At 51.4% G+C, this 22,766-nt stretch overlaps 2 protein-coding genes across 3 annotated transcripts; both read right to left on the bottom strand.

Annotated features, from left to right (window-relative positions):
- Nucleotides 1-1,340: 1,340 nt before the first annotated feature.
- On the bottom strand, nt 1,341-11,923 carry TIRAP (TIR domain containing adaptor protein). The gene is made up of 5 exons (XM_028146935.2): nt 11,898-11,923; nt 6,626-6,744; nt 6,275-6,433; nt 4,001-4,630; nt 1,341-2,968 (listed from the first exon to the last, which is right to left on the bottom strand). Exons 3-5 carry the CDS (start codon nt 6,339-6,341, stop codon nt 2,949-2,951), a joined length of 717 nt encoding a protein of 238 aa, XP_028002736.2. The 5' UTR covers nt 6,342-6,433; nt 6,626-6,744; nt 11,898-11,923; the 3' UTR covers nt 1,341-2,948.
- Nucleotides 11,924-14,365: 2,442 nt separating this feature from the next.
- On the bottom strand, nt 14,366-22,605 carry FOXRED1 (FAD dependent oxidoreductase domain containing 1). 2 transcript variants are annotated; one of them, XM_054712788.1, is made up of 12 exons: nt 22,484-22,605; nt 19,964-20,184; nt 18,942-19,052; nt 18,573-18,691; nt 17,378-17,472; nt 17,006-17,107; nt 16,567-16,643; nt 16,243-16,403; nt 15,777-15,906; nt 15,223-15,327; nt 14,772-15,030; nt 14,366-14,655 (listed from the first exon to the last, which is right to left on the bottom strand). In XM_054712788.1, the coding sequence occupies exons 1-11, from the start codon at nt 22,566-22,568 to the stop codon at nt 14,776-14,778; spliced, it is 1,461 nt and encodes a 486-aa protein (XP_054568763.1). In that variant the 5' UTR covers nt 22,569-22,605; the 3' UTR covers nt 14,366-14,655; nt 14,772-14,775. The 2 variants fall into 2 exon arrangements, with proteins under 2 accessions (XP_054568763.1, XP_008140780.2); XM_008142558.3 differs by having other exon boundaries at nt 14,366-15,030.
- Nucleotides 22,606-22,766: the final 161 nt, after the last annotated feature.

Genomic DNA, 22,766 nt, shown 5'->3' with positions numbered 1-22,766 from the left:
AAGCAGTGACGTTATAGTCAGTGGGAGAGAGGATGGGCTAGTCAGCAAATAAAAGCTGTTCAAATGTGGGGGGAGGGGGGAATAGATCTCTGACTTATAAGCCAAGGGCAACAACAAAAACCACCCCAAAGAGACCATCCAGGTGCGTTCAAGACCTGCGTGTGAATTACTCCCAGAGAAAAGCGCAGGAGTAAGGAAGGACTAAGTAAGACACAAAAACACAGACTGCACAGCAATAGGTAAAATTTTTATATTTAAAAAATAAAACCTCTATTCTTTAAAAGGTAGTTATATTGTCATTTTTTTAAAACCTTATAATAATTTAGAGGTATATACTTAAATATGGAGGAATAAAATAAAGCCTGGGATTGGCTTCAGACGATTGGACGGTCAGCAGCCCAGGAATGAGTAGGGTTAATGTTGATATAAGCTTAGCTCTGAGTTGGTAATTGTTGAAGCTGGGCGCTGGGCATATGGGGATTCCCCAAATCTTCATAAAAAAGGTAAAAAGGGAAACAAGAATCTACACTAATGAAAGAGTTAAGATGCACTTTGACCGTACCTTCACGACGCCCACCAGCCAATCAGGAGTATGCAAATTAGCCCAACAAAGATGGTGGGTTAATCTGCATACTCAGGTGCCCAGCGGCCGGGGGCGTGGCAGGACGCTTGAGTCCCAATGACGCAGGTGTTCCGTACCACCCCAGTCGCTCTGGGCCTCTGGGCAGCATGGGGAGGTGGAAAGGTGGCTCCAGCTGGAGCGAAGGCGGTGCCAGCAGCCAGGGGAAGGAAGGCCCATTCTAGCATGAATCTTCGTGCATCGGGCCTCTAGTATTATGGTAATAGGATACCAGGTTTCACCCACCAGATTAGCAAACATTTTCAAATCTGGTAATTCTAAGTGTTTGTTTTTTAAAAAAATATATATTTTATTGATTTTTTTACAGAGAGGAAGGGAGAGGGATAGAGAGCTAGAAACATCGATGAGAGAGAAACATCGACCAGCTGCCTCCTGCACAGCCCCCCACCGGGGATGTGCCCGCAACCAATGCACATGCCCTTGACCGGAATCGAACCTGGGACCCTTCAGTCCGAAGGCCGATGCTCTATCCACTGAGCCAAACCGGTTTCGGCTGATAATTCTAAGTGTTAACAAGATCATCAAACAGTGGGAACTCATACACAAGTGGTAAGGACATAAATTGACACAACTAATTTGGAAGAAAATTTGGTATCTTCTACCAAAACTAAATGTGTGTATTCTTTACTACCCAGCTGTTCCCCATCAAGACTAAATCCTAGAAAATCTTGTTCGTGGAAACATGTACAAAAAATGTTCATAGGCTTACTGCTTTTAATAGAACAGCAAAAAACCTAGAAACAACCCAATGTCCATTTGTAAAAGAATGCGTGACTAAATAGTGGTATGTTTACATGATGGATCGAAAGTGAATTTCCTGCAGTTACATGCCTCAATGTGGCTAAATCTTACAAACATGATAAACAAAAGGAATTTGCAGAATACAAATCATAATACCATTTATGTAAAGTATAAAACCATGTAAAAGTAAATATGTTGTCAGGGATACATACATACATAGTAAATTTCTAGACAAAAGCTAAGAATGATAAATTCAAAATTCAGAACAGTGGTGACTTCTGAAGGGAGGAAAATAATTAAGGGCCCAGAGGGAACACCGTAGGGGTTTGTAACGTTTTACGTTTTCAGCTGGGTGGAAGGTACGTGCGTGTACACGACAGTATGCTTTCGCCCTTTTGTATGCAATAAAATAATTCATGGTTAACAATATAAAAGTTTTTTACAATATATACAAATATTGACTCATACATGTGAAACTAACAATGTTATATGCCAACTGTATTTTCAATTACAAATATATATAATATACATATAAATATGTTCCAGTAAAAGGACGGGGAAGTGAGAGAAGAGGCACAACAGTACACATTGGCGGAACGAGAAATCGATTTCGGTTCAACCGTCAACTTCTCCTGAGAACTGATGAAGGACCCTTTGCCTGTCCTAAAAGGCACACAGTCCTTTGGCAGAAGAAAAATGCTGGTCTCTCTCCGTGCAGAGGCGAAGAAGCTACTGCAGAGCATGAGCTCCAGCCAGACCCCCTAATGCGGCCCCACATGTCAAAGCGTGGGTGGGCGGGCTTTTGATCCCACATCAAAGGTCCGAGCTTTCCTTCTCTTGACCCCACCTGCCCCCTGACCTCTCTGGTCTATTCAGAATGGTTTCTAGAGTCGAGTCTTTCATGACCTGCACGCAGTAAAATAAATACAGGACGGTGCTGAGTGCATGTTCCATGTAGCTTTCTGAAGTGAGTGAAGGGAAAGAGCAGGGCAGCAGTGTGAGGATACGAGACCTGACCCCTGACACCCTTGCCGTCCCCCTTACATCTGTCCTAGGGTTTCCCCGGCAACAGGAAAAACCACCCATGCTGAGACATGCCCCCAGGCTTCTAGGTGATTCACCAGGTGAGTCACCTGTTCAGGAGGAAGGCACCTCTGCACCAGAGCCCGATCCCAGGGGAAGAAGACATAAGGGGTGTGCCCGACTCACATCCCGTAAGGAGGAGGCAAAGCACGGGTGGTCATCTTGCTATCAGCACCTCCTACCAACTCTTTCTGGCTTCCCCATGGCCTTCCTGGGGGAGTCCCCGGCTTCCTCATGGCCTTCCTGGGGGAGTCCCCAGCTTCCTCATGGCCTTCCTGGGGGAGTCCCCAGCATCCCCAGGCCCTTCTTGGGGAGCCCACAATAATGGAAGCCCACTGGGCAATCTGACCCCAGCATCACATACAAAGCGCTACCACCTCTGGCTCCTTGGGCCCTGTCACACTGCAGGGTCCAGGCACGGCGCTCTCTCACTTGATTTCCAGCTTGTGCCAGCTTCCTGGGTCCCTCGGTGATGTCAGAAGTGTCAGCTGAGGTTCTGCAGATCTGAAAGAGACCAAACAGAATCACAGGGCTTGTCACCCTCCCCCAACATGTCTCCTATAAATATTTCTCTCTTTCAGGGGCCTTTTGAAGGCGCTCCCTACAGTCTCCACCTCTTTTTTTTTTTTTTAATCTGTTTTTATTGGCGCTTTTTTTTTTTAAGAGAAAGGAATGTTGATGTGAGAGAGAAACCGATTGGCCGTATGCACCCTGACCAGGACTGAACCTGCAACCTAGGTGTGTGCCCTGACAGGGAATCACACCCAACTGAGCCACAAGCCAGGGCTCCTGTAACTTTTTATCTAGTTTACTTCCCCCTGTAAGATAATGTCCTCCCCTTATCAGAGGCAATTCTTCCCCATTATTTTACACCTCTTCTTGCCTTATTAAACCACTAGAGGCCCGATGCATGAAGATTCGTGCAAGAACAGGCCTTCCTTCTCCTGGCTGCCGGCACCACCTTCGCTCCGGCCTGGAGCCGCCTTTCCACCTTCCCACGCTGCCCAGAGGCCCAAAGCTGCTAGGGGGGTGTGGAACACCAACAAGGCAAGCATCCTGCCCCCGGCCACTCAGCGCCTGAGTATGCAAATTAACCTGCCATCTTTGTTGTGTTAATTTGCATACTCACTCCTGATTGGCTGGTGGGTGTCGCAAAGGTACGGTCAATTTGCATCTTTCTCTTTTATTAGTGTAGATGTTCCTCCAACCTGACCTGCGTGAGAGAAACTCACACTAGGAATGCTAACAATGGCTAAGACTTACTGAGGACTTGATAGGTGGCTGTTACGAGCGCTTTCCATGTGCCAGGCCCTGCTCTGAACACGTACGTAGTGTGTACACTGATTGTGGTACATGGTATCATTCTCATTACCAATGAAGACACCCAGGCACAGAGGGGTTAAGTTACTGCCCAAGAAACACACTGCTTTCAGAGCCTACTTGTTGAACTCTTGGGCTACAGGGCTGTCTCCTGGAGGCCCAAGCAGATCGATGCTGACCCCTTCCCCGTCCCCCTCCCCTCCTCACAGAACTTACAGCGCATGATGGCCTCCTTGACTTGGCGGAAGCCTTGGTCGGGCCCCCGGCCGTCCACGAAGTACATGAAGCGGAGCTCGGCCGGGTAGGCGGCCCTGGCCAGGCCGGCGGCGAGCAGGGGGATGGTGCGGCCCTCGGACCCCGGGGCCTGGCTCAGGGCCTGCAGCATCTGGTACCTGCACCACTGGTCACGCAGGAAGCCGGGAGTGATGAACAGCACGCGGCAGTGGCTGCTGTCCAGCGCCCGGCACAGCTCAGACACGATGGCGCCGCCCGGGGCGGAGTCCCGCAGCTGCAGGAAGCAGCGCAGGCTGGCAGGGCTGTCCTCCAGGTAGGCCACCAACTCCTGCGCAGCCGCCAGGTCCTCCTCGCTGTGGCACACGCACACGTCGTAGTCCCTGCTCCAGCGGCCACTGCTGCTGCTGCTGGCGGCGCCCCCACCGCTGCTGCTGCTGCTGGGGGTGCCCTCCTGTGCAGGTGGCGGGTCAGCGGGAGACTCGGCCGATGCAGCGGAGCTGAGGCCCGGGGATGGGGGGTCATCTGAGCTCCGTGGTGGAGCATCACTGGAAGTGGTTTCCTGGGACACAGGCATCTCCTTGGGCTTCTTCGACAGCGCCTGCCTGAGCCAGCCTGCAGGAGGAACTCTGCTCAGACCTAATTCTCACCAGGCACCCTCCTCCCAGCCAGAGAGGGGAGATCAGGCCAGGAATCCCGCCGGCCTTCCTGCACCTGCCCACCTTCCTGCACTGGCCAATAACGCCCGACTCTCAGACCTACTGCCTGGCTATTTGCACATCCTCAGGACCTGCCCGAAGTCCCCACTATCTTACAAGTTTTCTACCCGGCTGATGTGGCTCAGTAGTTGAGCATGAACCTATGAACCAGGAGGTCCCGTCTTGATTCCTGGTCAGGGCTCATGCCCAGATTGCAAGCTCAATCCCCAATAGGGGGTGTACAGGAGGCAGCTGATTAATGATTCTTTCTCATCATTGATGTTTCTATCCCTCCCTGTCTCTCTCTTCCTCTCTGAAATCAATAAAAAGATACTTTTTAAAAAATGTTTTTGGGAAGACATAGAACTCTGACTGTTTCGTAAGTCCTGGGATGTAATGTGCAGCAAGTGACTGTAGTTAATAATATTGCATTGCATATTTGAAAGTTGCTGAGAGAATAGATTTTAAAAGTTCTCCACAGTAGAAAAAAATTTCTGTCTGTATGGTAACAGATCTTAATGAAATCTGTGCTGACCATTTGGCAATATATAAATAATGCATCATGTTATATATCTGAAATGAATATAAAGTTGTATGTCAATTATACCTAAATTTAAAAAAAAGCCTTGGTATAACAACAACATGGGGGTGGGGGGGAAGGAGAACCCTGGCGGTGTTACCAGCCTGACTGGGGAAGACGGCTGTGCCCTGCTCCAGGCCCCTGGGTGGGCCTACCCTACCCAGAAGTTCTAGACTTGACCCGTGAACCATATGCGAGTCTGAGTAGAGCTCCGTGAAGCTAGAAGGATCAGCGAGCCCCAGACTCATTTTTAGCACTGAAGGGGGGGATCAGATCTGGATGAAGGTGGGGCAGCCATTATGGAAGAGAAAGAGGGGGAGGGACTGGCATCTGTTTGGCCCTGAGCAACTCTAGGTTGTTGCTAAAAGGAAAAGGAAAGTATGGAAGAGGGCTACTGCTCAGAGCCCCAGAGAGCACAGAGCTTGGTGACTGGGGACCTACACTTTGGAGTCAAACAGAGATCTGAATGGACCTGCTGGCTTTTTGCATGGCCTTAAGCAAGTCAGTCTACGTCTCCACTTCCTCATCTGTAAAATGGGTTCGTTTTAGTGGTTGAAGATTAACTGGGACCATGCAGGGTCTGGTATATTGTCAGTACTCCACAATGATTTCAGCTCAGCTGCCCAGCTTCTGGTAGGGACAGAAAGCTTGGTGTTCCGGAGATTGATGTGTTCTCTCTCTCTCTCTGCTTGGCCCCTTCCTCTGAATGACTCTGGAAGATTTAGATGACAAGAGACACAGGGTGAAGCACTCAGCAGCATGGTTTTCGAGCTGGGAAAATTAGCTGAGCCAGAAGGCCTGAAGGTCCCCGTGATGCACGCCTCCTCTCCTCAGGCACCAAAACCAAGGCAGGAGCCCCCATCGCCAGCCTCCCTGCACCTCTCCCCTGTGCTGGGCCAGGCAGGCCCCCACCTCACCCCTAGGGATACTGAGGACCACTCACAGGCGCGAGAACAGCATGAGGAGTCTGCTTTCACTCACCAGCCATCTTGCCCAAAGGCTTCTTAGACCTGGAGCCAGACGCTGGGAAGGGGGTGGATGAGGCCATAGTGTTAGGCTCAAAACTAACCCCATGAGACCAGGCATTGGTAAGGTGGGAGAAGGGAGGAGACCCAGTCTTGACCTCATGAGACAGCCATCCTGTGAGAGACAGAGAGAGAGGGTCACTTACCTTACTCTCAGCCCCAGCGGGCGGGCTCGGATGGTCTTTCTCTCCCGATGCCCGACAGAGTTTCAATCTCCAGATGGTTCCCTCAACCCACATGGGAGAGATGCCACAGTGACTGGGGCTGATGAGATAAACCCAAGTCTGTGTGGTGTGGTGAGACTCACAGATGGGTTCGGCATGACCAGCAGGGACAGCTCTCCGCTCCACCTGGCCTGGAGTGCATCCGGCAGCTGGGGAAGGACAGCTGGCAGGTAGTTCTTTATAGGGACTTCCGGTGTAAATGCTGAAATGGGAGAAGCACAATTGATATGTGGACAAGTCATTTTGTATCCAGGTAGGCAGATGCTGAGCAGAAGAGAGGGAACACATGTAAGAAGCCTTGAGAAACTTTTCCTCTAAGTCGGCCTTCCCTTGGATAACTTCTTCCATCCACCCACCACCACGCCCACGCCCTCTCTCCCTCCTCTCAACCTCCCCTCCTCCCTCCCTCAGCTGTCAGCTCGGGGAGGCAAGGCCACATAGTGGAGAAGACTGCAGCTTGTGCAGGCCCAGGGCCTGGGTTCTCACCTTTTATTCACTGTGGCCTTTGGCAATTATACCAGGACCTGCTTCTCAGCATTGTTGTGAAGTTTATGAGATAATTTATGCAAAGGACTAATGGTATATGGCACATGGTGCTCAGAAAACAGTGGGATAGTATGTATTTAAAATCATCTAGGTACTGGAGGGATAGACTATGTTCATGGTTTAGAAGACTCAATAGTGTCATCGGTTTTTGCCAAACTGATATTTAGATCAATGCTGTCCCTCATTCCAGAAGGGTTGTGGTTTTGGGGGTGGGGTGGCGGAGAGATTGTCCAACTGCTTCTAAATTTATACGGAAATGCGAAGGACCAAGAACCCCTTAGATGGGCGACTTGCCACGTTCTCTTCCCACCACGATGCCCAGGATGTCCCTGATGGCAGAGGTTTTCTCAGCCTAGGTTTCTGGGGGGGACTCCCTGTGGGGCAGAGCCTGCCTGGGTCCGAGCCAGAGGCAGAGATGGAGGGCTGGTGGGGAGCTTGGCCCTACAGTTCTGGAGCAACAGGAAGAGGGCTGCTTCCTCGCCTCACTCTTTGCTGAATCTGCAAAAGTCAAAACAAACTCTCTGGGACCTTACAGAGAAGCAACTTGTATTAGACACACTGAAATAAGGGGTTTCAACCAATGAAATTTAAACAGTTGTCATAAACTCCCAACAAACAAAAAATCCTGGACTGGATGACTTCACAGGTGAATTTTACCAAACATTCAAAAAATTAACACCTGTCCTTCTTAAACTATTCCAAAAAATTCAAGAGAAGGAAAGAGTCCCAATCTCATTTTATGAGGCCAGCATTATCCTGATTCTAAAACCAGATAAAGACACTGCAAAGAAAGAAAATTATAGTCCAATATTCCTGATGAACACAGATGCAAAAATCCTCAACAAAATATTAGCAAATTGAATTTAGCAATACATTAAAAAGACCATACCACAAATTGATGTTTCTCTCTCCCTCCTCATTCCTCTTTCTCTCTAAAATCAATAAACCCAATTTTTTATATCTTACACCATGATCAAGTGGGATTTATTCCTGGGATGCAAACCAATTAATATAATACACCACATAAACAAAATGAAGGGTAAAATTCATATGGTCATGTCAATAGATGAAGAAAAATAATTTCACAAGATCCAGCACCCACTTATAATAAAAACTCTCAACAAAGTGGGAATGGAACATACCTGAACATAATAAAGGCCATATATGTCACACCCACAGCTAACATCATCCTCAATGGGGGAAAACTATAAGCATTTCGCTTAAGATTAGGAAGTACACAGGGATGTCCACTTTTACCACTTTTATTCAACACAGTACTGGAAATCCTAGCCACAGCAGTGAGATAAGAAAAAGAAATAAAACGTATCCAAATTGGAAAAGAAGACGTGAAACTGCCTTTATTTGCAGATGACATGATAATATATGTAGAGAGAACTCTTAAGATGCCACACACACAAAAAAAAAAACCTACTAGAATTAATAAACTGATTCAGTAGAGTAGCAGGATACAAAATATTCAGAATTTGGTTGCATTTTTATACACCAATAATGAACTAACAGAAAGAGGAATTAAGAACCATTCCCATAAAAAAATGAAATGAAATAAAATATCTAGGAATAAATCTAACCAAGGCAGTAAAAAAACCTCTACTCAAAAAAATGATAAGACACTGAAGAAAGAAATTGAAGATGATACAAATAAATGGAAGCATATACCATGTTCATGAATAGGGAGAATTAACATCATCAAAATGTCCATACTACCCAAAGCAATCAATAGATTCAATGCAACTCCAATGAGAATAGCAATAGTATTTTTCACAGAACTAGAACAAATAATCCAAAAATTTATATTGAACCGAAAAAGACTCCAAATAGTCAGAGCAATCTTGAGAAAGAAGAACAAAGTTAGAGGCATTATGCTATTTAATATCAAACGATACTTCAATGAAAACAGCATGGTACTAGCATAAACACAGACACATAGATCAGTGGAACAGAACAGAGAGCCCATAAGTAGACCCATGACTATATGGTCAATTAATATATGACAACAGAGGCAAGAACATACAATGGGGTAAAGACAGTCTATTCAATAAATGGTGCTGGGAAAATTGGACAGATACATTTTAAAAATAAAACTAAACCACATTCTTACACCATACACAAGAATAAACTCAAAATGAATCAAAGACTTACATGTAAGATTTGAAAACATAAAACTCCCAGAGGAAAACATAGGCAGTAAAATCTATGACATTTTTCTTAGCAATATTTTTTCTGACATACCCTTTCCGTATCCATATATTGTGAAATGATTGTCACAGTAAGTCTACTTATGTCGCCATACATAGTTACAGTTTTGCTTTCTTGTGATTAGAACTTTTAAGTCTATTCTCTTAGCAACTTTCAAATATGTAATACAGTATTGTTAACTATATTGTACATTATATCCTCAAGCTATACATTATAGCCTCATGATTTATTTAGTTTATAACTAGAAGTTTGTACCTTTTGACCCCCTTCACCCGTTTCATGCTCCACCCCTACCCCAGAAGCAAAATACCTTTTCAAATTGGACTTAAATAATACAACCATAGAGAAAAACAACAAATTGGACAACATTAAAATGAAAAACTTCTGTTCAAAAGACATTATTACGAGAGTGAAAAGGCAATCTTTTGAGAGAAAAAAAGATATTTTAAAATTACATAGCCAATAAATACCTTACATTCAGAATATTTAATACCTCTTACAAACTAGTAAGAAAAAGAGAGAAAATCTATTAGAAAAATGGGTGGAAGAACTGAACAGACACTTCACAAAAAGGAACTCCAAATGGCCAACAGACATATGAAAATATGCACAAGGCATCAGTCATCAGTGAAATGCAAATCCAAACCTCAATGCAGCCCAGCAGGTGTAGCTCAGTGGTTGAGCCTCAACCTAGGAACCAAGCCACAGTTCAATTCCCAGTCAGAGCGCATGCCAGGGCTGCGGGCTCTATTCCCAATATGGGGCGTGCAGGAGGCAGCTGATCAATGACTCCCTCTCATCATTGATGTTTCTGTCTCTCTCTCCTGCTCCCTTCCTCTTCGAAATCAATAAAAATATATTAAGAAAACAAAAACACCCTCAAAGCAACCCCAACTCATGGCTTCTATGAAAGAGAGACAATGTCAAGTATTGGTCGGGATGTGGAGGAAGAGGAACTCACACACTGCAGGGAGACATGTAAATCGGAGCGAGCAGTCTGAAAAACTGTTTGGCACCATACAGAAAGCTGACACCGTACACACCCAGCACTTCACTCTAGGAACAAGCCCAGCGTAAGTGCTTACACCGAAAGACAAACACAACAATTCTTCCCAAACCAGTATTATATGAAATGCTGAAAGGTATTCTTTAAAAAGAGGAAAAAGAAGAAGAAAGATAAAAATTATGAACAACAAATACATATCTATCAACAAGTGAATCTAAAAGTCAAGTGAATTAAAAATCTGAGGAACAGAATAAACTGGTGAACTTAGAATCAGGCATATAATGGGAGTGGATTGATAATTCTCAGGGGGAAAGGGGTGTCTGTGTGGAGAGTATGGGAAGAGACTGGACAAAAATCATACACCTATGGATAAGGACAGCGGGGGGGAGGTAGGGGCAGAGGGGGGGGAGGTAGGGGCAGAGGGGGGTGGGAACTGGGTGGTGGGGAGATATGTGGGGAAAAAGGAGAAACAATTGTAATCTGAACAATAAAGATTCATTAAAAAAACACACATATAAAATAACCCCAAACGTGGGAGGGGAGGGGGGGTGGAGAGACAAAACCCATGTCCATCAATCCAAGTGTCCGGTTGTAGAAATAACCTGTACCAGAGCAGCATTGCACATCAGTGAGGACCAACGCATTACTGCCCCAGGAAACGCGGGTGAAGCTCACATGCCATCCACAAAAAAAGGACACGACACGGGATTCCAGTTATCAAAAGTTCAAAACGAAGGGAAACTACTTTCTGGGGCTGGCAGGCAGGTCAGTGGAGATGCCAGGCGGAAGTAGCCATTGGAGCTGGGTGTGAGAGGCCTCCGGAGAGCGAGCACTTTTATTGATTCCGGATGCAAGTTGCACAGGAAAAGTTCAGTGTGGAAACTGGGTAAGACGTACGCTTACGATCTGTGCAATTTCTCAAAAGCTTAAAAAAAAACAAAACAACTAGACGTGACTTCCTGTGACGGTGGGTGATTCCTGACCCTGGGTCACCCCTGGGTGAGCTGCAGAACGGCCCCTCCCTGAAGGTGGGCTTTGATCTCTGATTGCCAGGAGGAGGACTGAATCTGTCCGGGTCAATGTCCAGGTCACTAGCACGTCCCACGGTGCCCAGCCCATGGTAGATGTGGGTTTGATGACTCTGGAAGGGACGCCTGACAGGTCGCTACCCTAAGAAAGCCACGTTCCTGCTGAAACGCGGCCAGAAAGGCCCTGGGGAGAGCAGAGGGAGATCCGGCTGTGGGGTCGGAGGGAGAAACAACCGCCCAGCCGGGCCCGCCTCCCCGGCTCCAGCAGGGCGGGCTCCCTGCACCAGCCTCTTCGCGACGGGATGGTGAGTGACAGCTGTCTCGGAGGCCCTTTTCACCCCACGCCCGCTCTCGGGTCTGGGTGCCCGAGGCAGCAGGTGGAGGGGCAGGAGGGAGGGAGGCGCTGGATCGGCAGGTGTGCCCTGCCCGGGGCTGGGTCGAGCGCGGGGCAGAGGGCGGGACGCGGGTCCTGCCCACTCCAGGGCCGCCTCCCTCCCTGGACCCCGCCCTGCTCCGGCTGCCTCCCCACCGTCCCCCGCACCTGCTCGGGGCGCTCACCTACGCGGGGCCGGCGGTGCGGGCGGTGCAGGGTGAGCTCCGGCGCCCGGCTCGGCCCGAGGGGAAGTGAGGCGCGGCCAGGGCACTGCCCCGCCCCCGGAAGTGCCAGGCTGCGCCCCGCCCTGGGCCCCGCGGTGCGAGGCTAGCGGGCTCCCGGGCACCCACGGGGTCGCCACTTGGGCAGAAGCTTGCCGATGAGCCCTTGGCCCACCAGGAAGACCCGCAGCCTCGGGGAGGAGAGTCCCTCGGCGCCCGCCCGCCTCCTCCCGGCTCTGCCCGCAGCTGGCCAGCGGCATCTTGGTAGCTGGTGCAGGGAAACCCTTCTTCACCCTCCCTTCCCGCCGCCCTCCCCCAATTCCCGCTGCACCGGTGCTATTCGGAGCTTGTGCGCCCACGGCTCAGCCCTGGCATTAGACTGAAGATTCCCCGAGGCCGGGGCCCGTCTTCGGGCTCCAAACAGAGCCGGGAGGCACCCAGGCGAACACTCGATAGCTCGGTGCTGCGCGGAGGGGAAGGCTTAGTCCCCATCCTTCGCACAGTTTCCTAGTGACACCGAGGCAGTGATGAGCACAGCCCTCTCCCAGCCGCCTGAATAGGGTTCTCCACCGCCTTCATAAGCTCCTTTGTCCTCTCCATGGAAGTAGCTGGGAGTGCGGAGCCTTTTTCCTCTGACCCGTACATGGGGGTGTCTGTCCTGAAGGGCGAGTGCCTACTGGGCACCTAAAGACCCTACCTCACCGGGTTAACAGGGGTGTCAGGTTTGACGTGAAGGCCCCATATCCCCACACTCCTGGCAAGTTCCTCCTTGGCCCCAGGCCCCTGGCAATTTCCTTCTTGTCCTTCCTCTTCCTGACTCTTCACCCCGCACCCCCAGGGCCTTCTAATGTTATTCACTGGCAGCACATCTGCCCTCACCACCCTCCCTCACCCAGATGATCCGTGAGACCCACCGCCATCCTTTGCTTCATTCTTCTCTCCAAAGGACACCGGGGTGAGGGCATTGTACTGGCTGTCACCACTCGCACTCACTTCTCCCTTCTGAACGCAGCCCACACCTCAGACCCCGAGGGGCACTTCCTCCAGAACGGCCCTCGGAGGTCCCCCTGACCTACTTGGGCTGCATCCAGCCCCACGTGCATTTACACCGCTGACCATCCCTCCTCTGCCGGATCCCTCACCCTCCTGGCTTTCCTTCTGCCTCTGGCCACCTCCTCAGCGGCCTCTTCTTTGGTTCACCCCTTGGTGCCCTACTCTTCTCACGTCCTGTGCTGCTACCATCCTCTCCCACGGTGTCCACATCGCTACCGCAGCCCAGACCATCTGAGGCCACAATAAATTCCCTGATAGACATCTCTACAGGCGTCCCGCAGGCGCTCCTAGCTCAACATGCCCCAAACCTTTGCCCCTCGCATCTCCTCCCTGGCCTTCCTCATCTCCATGAACGGCATGACAGCCACCCAGCTGTCCAGGGCAGAGAAGGGAGCCTTACTTGACCCAATTTCGTGTTGCTACTGTAGCTTCGTGGATGGATGGACCACAGCTGCTCCTGGGGTGTGGGCTGTAAGAGCAGCCTTCCACCTGGCCTCTTGCTTTGACATCAGGGTGGGCAGGATGACTTTTCTAAAAGGAAAATCGGATCATGCGGTTTCCCTATTGAAAACCCTCCAGTGGCCCCTGCCCACAGAATGACAGAGCGCCACAGCCACAGCACGGCTCTTCAGCCCCGGGCCCAGATGTACCTCTTCTCTCAGTCCATGATCCTGTTACGACAAATCGCGATCCAGCCAGTCCCTGGAAGCTTGCTAATCCTTGGTCCCAGGCCTCTGTATATGGTTTTCCATCAGCCTGGAACCACCCCTCCTTCCCACTCCCCCTGCATTCACTTTGTGTAGCTGCTCATCCTTTAGGTTTGCCTGCTGGTGTATCTCGAATGGGTAGCCCTAGACCCGGCCAACAGCTGAAGCTGAATAAATACTGCAGAGGAATGAACACATCCCTTCCCTCTACAACCACAACCCTGCAGGAAGGTGGGAAAAGGAGGCACTGGCTTGCCAACGAGGATTTAAGAACGCTCCTGGGGCCCTAGCTGGGTTGGCTCAGTGGCTAGAGTGTCAGCCTGTGAATCCAAGCATTCTGGGTTTGATTCTGGTCAAGGGCACATACCTCGATTGCAGGCTCCTCCCCCTGACTCCCCCCCCCCCCCCCAGGGCCCTGGTCCGGGTGTGTGCAGGAGGCAACCAACTGATGTCTCTCTCACACTGATATTTTTCTCTGTCTTTCTCTCCCTTCCACTATCTCTAAAAAGCAATGGGAAAATATCCTCGGGTGAGGATTAACAAAAAAAATGCTCCTGGGAGGACGGGGAGGCTGTGCTTCTCCCAACCTGTGGTCAAAGGCTAGCGGGCACTTCAAAAGCACCTGCCAGGGGGTGAAGAGAGGAAGGGACAGAACACTGACAGGAAGGAGTTCATCACATTTATTGATTGATAATAAATTGGGGCCAGCTCCCTGCCTGGGCTCTGCGAAGAGGGCAGCGGTGATCTTTCTGGTTGGTGCCAGGAGGGAGCCAGCCCTGGGCCTGGGGCTCAGGACCCCTGAGGCGTTCTGTCCAGCTGGACCGCCTTGGTGGGCAGCATCAGCCTGGGCCAGGGATCAGTCCCAGGGTCCTGCTCCCTCATTCTGTCAGCCTGGGCCTCAGGCGCAGAACCTCAGAGCCTGCAGCCTGCCCACCTGCCCAGCCACATGGGGACAGAACCACCTGGATGAGAAGAGGATGGAGGAGCTCTTGGCATGATGCTGGGGAGGAGGACGTGAACATGGGCCAGGATTTGACAGGGGTGACAGATGGGGAAGTGGGGCTTGAGAATAGCTTACAGGCTCAGATGATGTTGCGCTCTTCGACCTTCTCTCCCAAGTAAAAGCGGCTGAAGAGGAAGGAGGTCAGGTCGATGGTTTGGAACTGGCCCTGTAGCACCATCTCGGCCACAGCTCGCCCCACGGCGGGCGCCTGCTGGAGCCCATGGCCACTGAAGCCTGTGGCAAAGTACATGTTGACGACCAGGGGGTGGGGGCCCACCACGCCATTCTGGTCAAAGGTGTTGTAGTCGTAATAGCCGGCCCACGCGCTCCGAACCTGCAGGTGCACGAGATGCTGGGGTTCTCAGGAAGGCCGCCCGGGCAGCCACCCCCCTCCTGGTCAGGCATCAGCACCCTCTACCACTGCTGAAGGGGTTGACAGCATGGGTCCTTAGACCCACAGAGTCCTTAGCAGTTGTGAGGTAGATAGATGGGCCCGAGATGCTCCAATGTCATGTCTCCTAGTTACCTTCAGACTCTGAAAAGCGGGTACTCTCTGGGCCAAACGGGGCCACACCTTGTCCTGGAAGAAATCATGGTCCACTTCCAGGTTCCCCGGGTCCGGTTCCTCCTCCTGGGGTGAGAGGTGGGGACACAAGGACAGAGCCAGAGCTCACTGGCCTCTTTAATCAACCCCCTAGGTGGGTGGGGGGATGGGGACGAGAGATCCCAATCAAAACGTGAAAGCCCTAGCTGGTTTGGCTCAGTGGATGGAGTATCAGCCTGCGAACTGAAAGGTCCCAGGTTTGATTCCACTCAAGGGCACATGCCCGGGTTGTGGGCTCGATCCCCAGTGGGAGACTTGCAGGAGGCAGCTGATCCATGATTCTCTCTCATCATGGATGTTTCTCTCTCTCTCTCCCTCTTCCTTCCTCTCTGAAATCAATAAAAATGTATTACAAAACAAAACAAAACAACATGAAAGCCCAGCCACATCAGTAACAGCACTGGCCCTCCCCAAAGCCTGACTCTTTAATGACAACTGGGCTGTCCCCTCCCAAGCACCGACCCCACTTAGCTTACCTCGGTGGGGCTGCAGCCACCCAAGTAGTTGTGGCCTAATCCTTCCCGGCGGAAATAGGCTCCACTGGTGTCTGCCATGAACGGAGTCTCCAGGCCTGGTCCCTCGGGGCAGTGCCATACGTACACGTACCTGCCATAACCAGGTGGGTTAGAAAGTGGCGGGAACAGCAACTCTTCCCTCCTCCGACTAAACAACCATTTTTTCTTTTTTAATATATTTTTATTGATTTCAGAGATGGAAACATCAATGATGAGAGAGAATCACTGACGAGCTGCCTCCTGCATGCCCCACACTAGGAATCGAACCTGAAACCCGGGCATGTGCTCTAACCAGGAATCGAGCCATGACCTCCTGGTTCATAGGTTGACGCTCAACCACTGAACCACGCCGGCCGGGCTTAACAACCTTTTGTATTGTTTCTCTCCTCCTCTCGCCATCCTCCTCAGCTGCCCTGGGGGACGTCACCTTTTCCTCGGCTCCACAGGTAGCTTGGTGCCCTCGAGGGTGCCAGGTGGCCCCTTCCCAATCCCAGCCAGCTCTGCTATTTGCCCAGACCAGGCCCCTGCGGCATTGATCACGATGGCACATTCCACAGGCTGGTATTCCAGGCTGTGGTCCATCTTCACCTGCAGGCACAGAGGGGGAGGGAGGCAGGGCCTGGCCCATACGCTGGCCACCAGGAGAGGAACATTTCTTCCTGGAAGTGGGTTGACGTTCCAAGCGACAGTCGTCACCTTTCTCATCCCTCCCTCCACTCTGGTGAGGAAGTTGCGCAGGCTGGGAACTTACATGGACTTCATGGATCCTTTTCATAGTCACCTCTTTCCCACTCCAGGTCTGCATGCGGCTAGATGAAGTGATGAAACCTGCAGGAGAAAGAAAATTAAATAAGCCCTCGAGGCCTTGGAGAGGAAGGAGATGGGGGTCCCGGTTTCCTAGGGAAAGGAACTGGAAGGCTGGGCACTTTCCCAGACCCTGCAGCAAACAGGGTAATGGGGATGAACTTGGCCGCACTCAGGGCAGGAGAGCACTGAAACCTTCCAGCCAATCACGAGTCGGAAGCAGCCTAGTCAGCAGCTGGAGTCAGGATGCCCAGGACCAGACCTCAGGGGAGAAGCCCCTTCCCCCACCAACCCTTGCTCAGCCTGTGAGTAAGGCTAAGACATAGTCTAGGCCTGCGCCCTGGATGGCAAAGGATATGAGCAGTGGGCAAGGGGGGCAGACTCACGTGTCACCTCTCCCTGGGAGAAATGGACCCCTAGGGACTGGACCTTTCGCCGAAGCCCCTGGAGCAGACACCAGGGGTCAAACCAACCTTCACCCTCCAACCCTGTGAGGGAAGAAGAGGACTATGAAGAGGGCTGAGCGCCCTCCTCTCCTATTGTTTCCCGCACCCCCAACTCTTCTTCGGGCTCGTAAGCTGGGCAAAGTCAAGCTGATGGACTGCACTGAGTCAAATCCTGTGGAAGAACAGAGCTGGCATGGCCTGGGGAGGTCCTGCTGGCCAGAGGGAGGCGTTGCTCAGGGACGTGGCTGCAGGGTGCCGAGGCTTCCCACCCGAGGTGCCCGCAGCCCGATGCCCTCTGTGAGCAAACCTCACCGTAAGACGCCAAGGCCACGCCGTCTGTGTTAATCCAGGGAAACTTGTTCCGCAGCTGCTCCGGAGACATCAGACACACTTTGGCTCCTTCCTGCCTGAGAGAAACACGTGTGTCTGTGTGTGTGTTAGTGAGGATGAGCGTGCAGAGAGGGAGCAGTACAGACCCAACTCCACACGTGGGGATTCTACCTCATTTATGCCCCCCTTCTCTGTCCCAAACTCCCCAATTTTCTCTCCTTGCTGAATGGATGATGGACAAGTCTCCTGGGCTCTTGAGCATCTGACCGCTTCTTCCTTTCCTGCACCCTAGTGTCCGTTGGCTGCACAGCCTGAATCCCTTGTCATCCCCTAACTATTCCATGTCCTTTCACAACAGGGTGAGTCGCTGTTCGCTCGGCTCTACCTGGGACAGCCCCTTGCCCACCTCCTGGGACAATCGCACCCACTAGCTCAGCCACCTCCTCTGGAATTGTGTTGCCCAAAGGCTACAACATGGTGCTCCAAGAACATACTCCTAAGCCAGAAGGCCTGGTTTCACTCCCAGCCACCACTCCCTAGCGCCTTGTGCCTCGATTTCCCCACATGTAAAATGGGGATGTTCTGATGATCAAATGAGTTATTACCTGTGAAGCAGTTAGGACATTACCTGATGTCACGTGAGACTTGGAGAAGTGTTTGCTGGAGATGCCTGCTGTTGACTGAACATGGTTATCACTGAGGGCAGGGCTGCCATATCCGACCTGCAGCCTATTTCTGTACATGAGCCATACTCATGCATTTACTTATTTTTTTTTAGCGCTGCTTTTGTGCTTCGATTGCAAGTTGAGTGATTGCAATAGAGACTGTATGGCCTGCAAAGCCTAAAATACTTACTATCTGGCTCTTACAGGGAATGCCTGCGGATTCCTGGGCCCCTCCCTAGAGATTCTGATTTATCAGGTCTGGGGCGTGTCCTAGGTGGTTCTTATCTGGCAATTCAGGACCCACCAGCAGCACTTTGTCCGTGTCTGTTTCACAGCCCTGGCACAGGGCCTTGAAGTTCTGCATGTGCCTGCCTTTCCCTACTGAGTTCCTGACTGAGCTCCCTACTGAGTTCCCAAGGGGCGGGGACCTGTCTCATCAGCTCCTTCGTGGCTTAGGGCTTACTGCCTGCATGTGCCTGGGAGGCGATTCCGAGGCCGTGCCAGGCACCCACCTCTGCACTTTCACGTTGTTTTCCATGATTGCAGCATCCTTTTCTGAGGCCAGCAAAAGGTACCCTGAGGGGTTGAACTGGACGTCCAGGGGAGGGTCATTGACCACCGCCAGGTACTCCTATGTGCAAAGAAAGCTCCTCAGAGAAGCTGATTTAGAGAAGGGATGGAGAGCGCTCCTGGCCTCCTCACTCACAACCTCAGGGCTCAGGGCCCTCACCCAGATCTAAGCCTCCTCTCGGCACCACACTGGGAAGAAAACCAGGGCTCCGATTCCTACTTGCCCGACTGCTCCTGCTTCTTGTTTTCCCTCCTCTCTCTGGGCTGAAGGAGGGGACACCACCCCAACCCCCAAATCTCACTGCACGTACATTGATGTTCCGTAGAAAGTCCACTGAAAAGAGGGAGAGCTGGATGTTCTCAGGCAGCGAGAACTGCTGGCGGATCCCGCCCACGGAAAGCCCGGTAGAGGCCTGGGAATACTGTGGGAAGACAAGGAAGGCTGAGGTAGACCAGTACCCCGTTACACAGGAGCAGAGACTGTCATGGATTCTGTGAGCGGTGAACCTTAAGTGAAAGGGGAGTTCTTCTTGCAGGTTTGCGATCGAAGAGGAGCTGCATGGATAAACCCATATGCAAGTCACCCAGCAGCCCAGAGAGGACAATGGTTGTAAAAGTCCTCATTGGCAGATGCGCACAGCGAAGAGAGTCAGTCATCCACAAAGGGCCGGGCACAGTCGTACAAAATGTTAATGGCCCGGAAGTCCATGGGCAGGACTTTTGATCTTCTAATTGGAAAACAGAGGGATATGGCCGAAGTAGCAAGATTCGTGGCTGGGCCCTGGCTGGGTTGGCTCAATGGATAGAGCATTGGCATGTGGACTGAAAGGTCCCGGGTTCGATTCCAGTCAAGGGCACATGCCCAGGTTGCAGGCTCAATCCCCAGTGGGGGGCGAGCAGGAGGCAGCCGATCAATGATTCTCTCTCACTGATTCTCTCTTCCTCTCTGAAATCAAGAGAAATTAAAAAAAAAAAAGATTCGTGGCTGGCTGGCAGAGGTAACAGGAAAAGCTAAGTGTAAAACCTGGGGCGGGATGGAACCTAAAGGGGGTTGAGGTAGCTGTTTGTATTAATTCAAATTCTCTTGGCCAGACCTGTGAGATCTCAAAAGATGCAACACTGAAATGTGCTTTCAAAAGCAAAATCCTATTGCCAAGGCCCCTAGTTTGAAGGAGGATGAACCTGGGACTAATGCTCCACAAGGTCCAAAGCACAGTCCCTGCGCTCCAGACCTCCAAAGATTGAGGTCTTTTCTCCCCTTCCCTTGTCCTGAGTCCTTAGTAAAATCCGAGTCCAAGCCCCACTCATGACTCTGCCCTACCCCAGACCTCACCGTGTGGTCCCGATCCACCACCAGCACCTTAATGGCACCTCGTGGCTTCTCCAGCCTCTTCAGCCAATAGGCCACGGACAGGCCAAGCACCCCACCCCCCACAATCACGACATCCGAGTGTTCAGGGGGCAGGTGGCTGGTGTCATACAGTGGATTCCAGGCCCCTCCAGGAAGAGCTGACTGGATCTTCTTCTTAATTTCAGACACCTTTTCAGTCCAGTCTGTGGGATGCAGTTATGGTCAAAGAGAGCCATTCGTTTCCTTTTCAGGTGGTAGGGGGTTAGGAGATGGGCACAGGAAAAGGTGGGCTAAATTGACACTGAGTTGGCAGTCCCCACTGCCAGCCCCTCCCATAAGGTCAACGTGCAGCCAGCAGCATTCCACAGCTTTGCTGTAGGTTCTGCATGCCATCAGCCTCTTCCTTTTCATGCATCATGCCTGCTCAAGATTCCACCTCCTAAAATTAACAGTCACACTCTCTCCCTAGGATAGTGACTTACACATATCCATCTCCTGTGCACACCTATCTTTCTGGTGAGCGAGAGGTCATATCCTCAACTGCATTGTCATCGCCACTTGGAAGTCCCAGGCTCCTGGACCAAGAGGTCCCCGCACACTCGGTGCTGCAACCTCTGAAGCATGGTACCTCGGAGTGGTACCTTACCCTGGATATCCGTCACCACCAGCAGACTTCCATTCATGTCCTATATGTTACAAAGTTCTGATGACTTTGCCTCCTATCTCCGCAATCTGTCCCCTTTTTTTCTATCTCTGCCACCACTGCCCTAGACTGAACCCCCATAATCTCTCACCTAGACTAATGCAAAAGCCTCCTAACTGCTCCCACTAATTCCCCTCTTGTCACCCTCCCCCAGTTCTTTTCTACACGGTAGCCTGACTGACCTTGTCTGAACACTGATGTAATCACACACCCTCTTGCGTAAAACCCTGCAATGGCTTTCCATTACTCTAAGGACAAAATCCAAAATACATAAACATTGCCAGGCAGACAACACACAATCTGGTTCCTGCTCGCCTTGTCCTTCTCCTCTCCCCACACTCCCAACCCTTTGTTTCCTTGACGACACCTTACTTCCTCCCATCACAGGGAACCGACACAAGTGTTCTCTCTGTTTTGAAACCCTGGGTCCACTTTGCCGAGTTAACTCTGCTTCCCCTAGGTCTCAGCTCAGTTAACATATTCTTAGGGAAGCCTTTTCTGACCCCCCTAGACCAGTGGTCGCCAACTGGTGGTCCGTGAGGTCCGAAAGGTTGGCGACTGCTGCCCTGGACTATATTGAATTCTCCTGCCACATCATCTCACAGCTCTGTGAACCTCTTTTGCAGCATGCAACGCATTTGCAACTTGGAGTTTATTAGTGATAGCTTCATACTGTACGATGTGTGCCTTCTTCACCACCCTAGCAGAGTATCTGGCACATCCTAAATGCTCAATAAATATCCTATATAATAAAAGGCTAATGTGCAAATCAACTGAACAGTAGAATCACTGGTCACTATGATGCACACTGACCACCAGGGAGCGGACGCTCCATGCAGGAGCTGCCCCCCGGTCAGTGCGCTCCCACAGGGGGAGCACCGCTCAGCCAGAAGCCAGGCTGATGGCTGGCGAGTGCAGCGGCGGTGGCAGCAGCGCTAAGCCGTCCTTTGGGACATCCGCTGAGGGCTTCTGGACTGTGAGAGGGCGCAGGCCAGGCTGAGGAACCTCCCTCCCCCGCCAAGTGCATGAATGTCATGCACCGGGCCTCTAGTCTTGAATAAATGAATCCTTTGTCACGAACACCTAACTCACAAATCTCCAAATCTTCTCACTGTTTCCAATACAAAGTTCAGCAGCATTAGAATCTTTCTTTGATCTGGGCTTCCCTTCCCTTCCCACATATTTCCTACTACTACTCAAACTGTTTAGACGGCTTTGGCTAGTTCCTTGCACGGGAACAATACTTTTCTCCTCCTAACCTTTGCTCAGTTTTCCAGAACCTGGAACACACACCTTCCCAGAACCAGTAAACATCCTTCAGGGCTGATCTCGGTAGCCACCTGCTCTCTGTACGTCTACCATGACACTAGCTGGAGACTACCCAGTCTTGCACTGGTCTAGAAAGTCTTCTCTCTCCCGGCTTCACTTCAGGCACCTCCAGGGCATACATAGTGAATCCTCTCTTCTTCCCTCTTTCCCGGGCCACCACACTAAGCACCGCATGCAGCACGCGAGCAGCACTTAATGCACATTGGTGCGCCCAGGGGATCAGCCTGGTCTCCTATTCTGGTGCTGAGCTGACGTAGAGCGCGGTCTAGGATCTGTCACCTGAGAAGGGCAACCCGGGGATCCGTACACCTGTCCTGGCCTTACAAGCTCCAGGGGGCACGCTTAGCCCCTTCTCACAGCTGACCCACTGTCTTCCCAGCCGGAGCCGGGGTCCCACGTCCTGAAGGTCACACAGCCGGAGACTGGGGGTACCCCAGAACCACGACACCCTCCGGTGTCCTCAACTTTACCCGGAGTCGAGCCTCCACTGCGTGTGCTTAGCCCCCGGCCCAGAGAGCCTCGACCTGCCAAGAGCCATACCGCCCCGCGAAACATGGTCCTTTGGATCGCGGCCACTGAGCGCGACCCTTAAACCTGGCCCCGCCCTCAAGCCGTCATCGCTCCGCGCCGCCGGCCATTCAGACGAGCTCACCCATTGGCCAGCGGCCCCTTTGGGCCCCGCCTCTGCGCGCTATTGGCCTCCCGTCTCCTCGTGACCTCCCAAGAGCCCCGCCCAGACCCGCCACTGGCCAG

The sequence above is a fragment of the Eptesicus fuscus genome, chromosome 23, assembly GCF_027574615.1.
Source record: "Eptesicus fuscus isolate TK198812 chromosome 23, DD_ASM_mEF_20220401, whole genome shotgun sequence".
In the NCBI taxonomy this organism is placed as follows: Eukaryota; Metazoa; Chordata; class Mammalia; order Chiroptera; family Vespertilionidae; genus Eptesicus; species Eptesicus fuscus.
Note: the sequence above shows the minus strand (reverse complement) of the source record. Positions and strands in the feature narration are given on the sequence as shown.

Excerpts from the sequence above, each read along its gene's own strand:
- TIRAP (XM_028146935.2), bottom strand. The coding sequence starts at position 6,341 with ATGGCCTCATCCACCCCCTTCCCAGCGTCTGGCTCCAGGTCTAAGAAG. Across the intron at positions 4,631-6,274 it reads GCCTTTGGGCAAGATGGCTG|GCTGGCTCAGGCAGGCGCTG; the intron begins GTGAGTGAAAGC and ends TTCCTCCTGCAG. Across the intron at positions 2,969-4,000 it reads CAAGGAGGCCATCATGCGCT|ATCTGCAGAACCTCAGCTGA; the intron begins GTAAGTTCTGTG and ends GGTCTCTTTCAG.
- FOXRED1 (XM_008142558.3), bottom strand. The coding sequence starts at position 22,568 with ATGTTTCGCGGGGCGGTATGGCTCTTGGCAGGTCGAGGCTCTCTGGGC. Across the intron at positions 17,108-17,377 it reads CGTGGCCTTGGCGTCTTACG|GGTTGGAGGGTGAAGGTTGG; the intron begins GTGAGGTTTGCT and ends CTTCCCTCACAG. Across the intron at positions 15,328-15,776 it reads GTGGCTGCAGCCCCACCGAG|GAGGAGGAACCGGACCCGGG; the intron begins GTAAGCTAAGTG and ends CTCTCACCCCAG.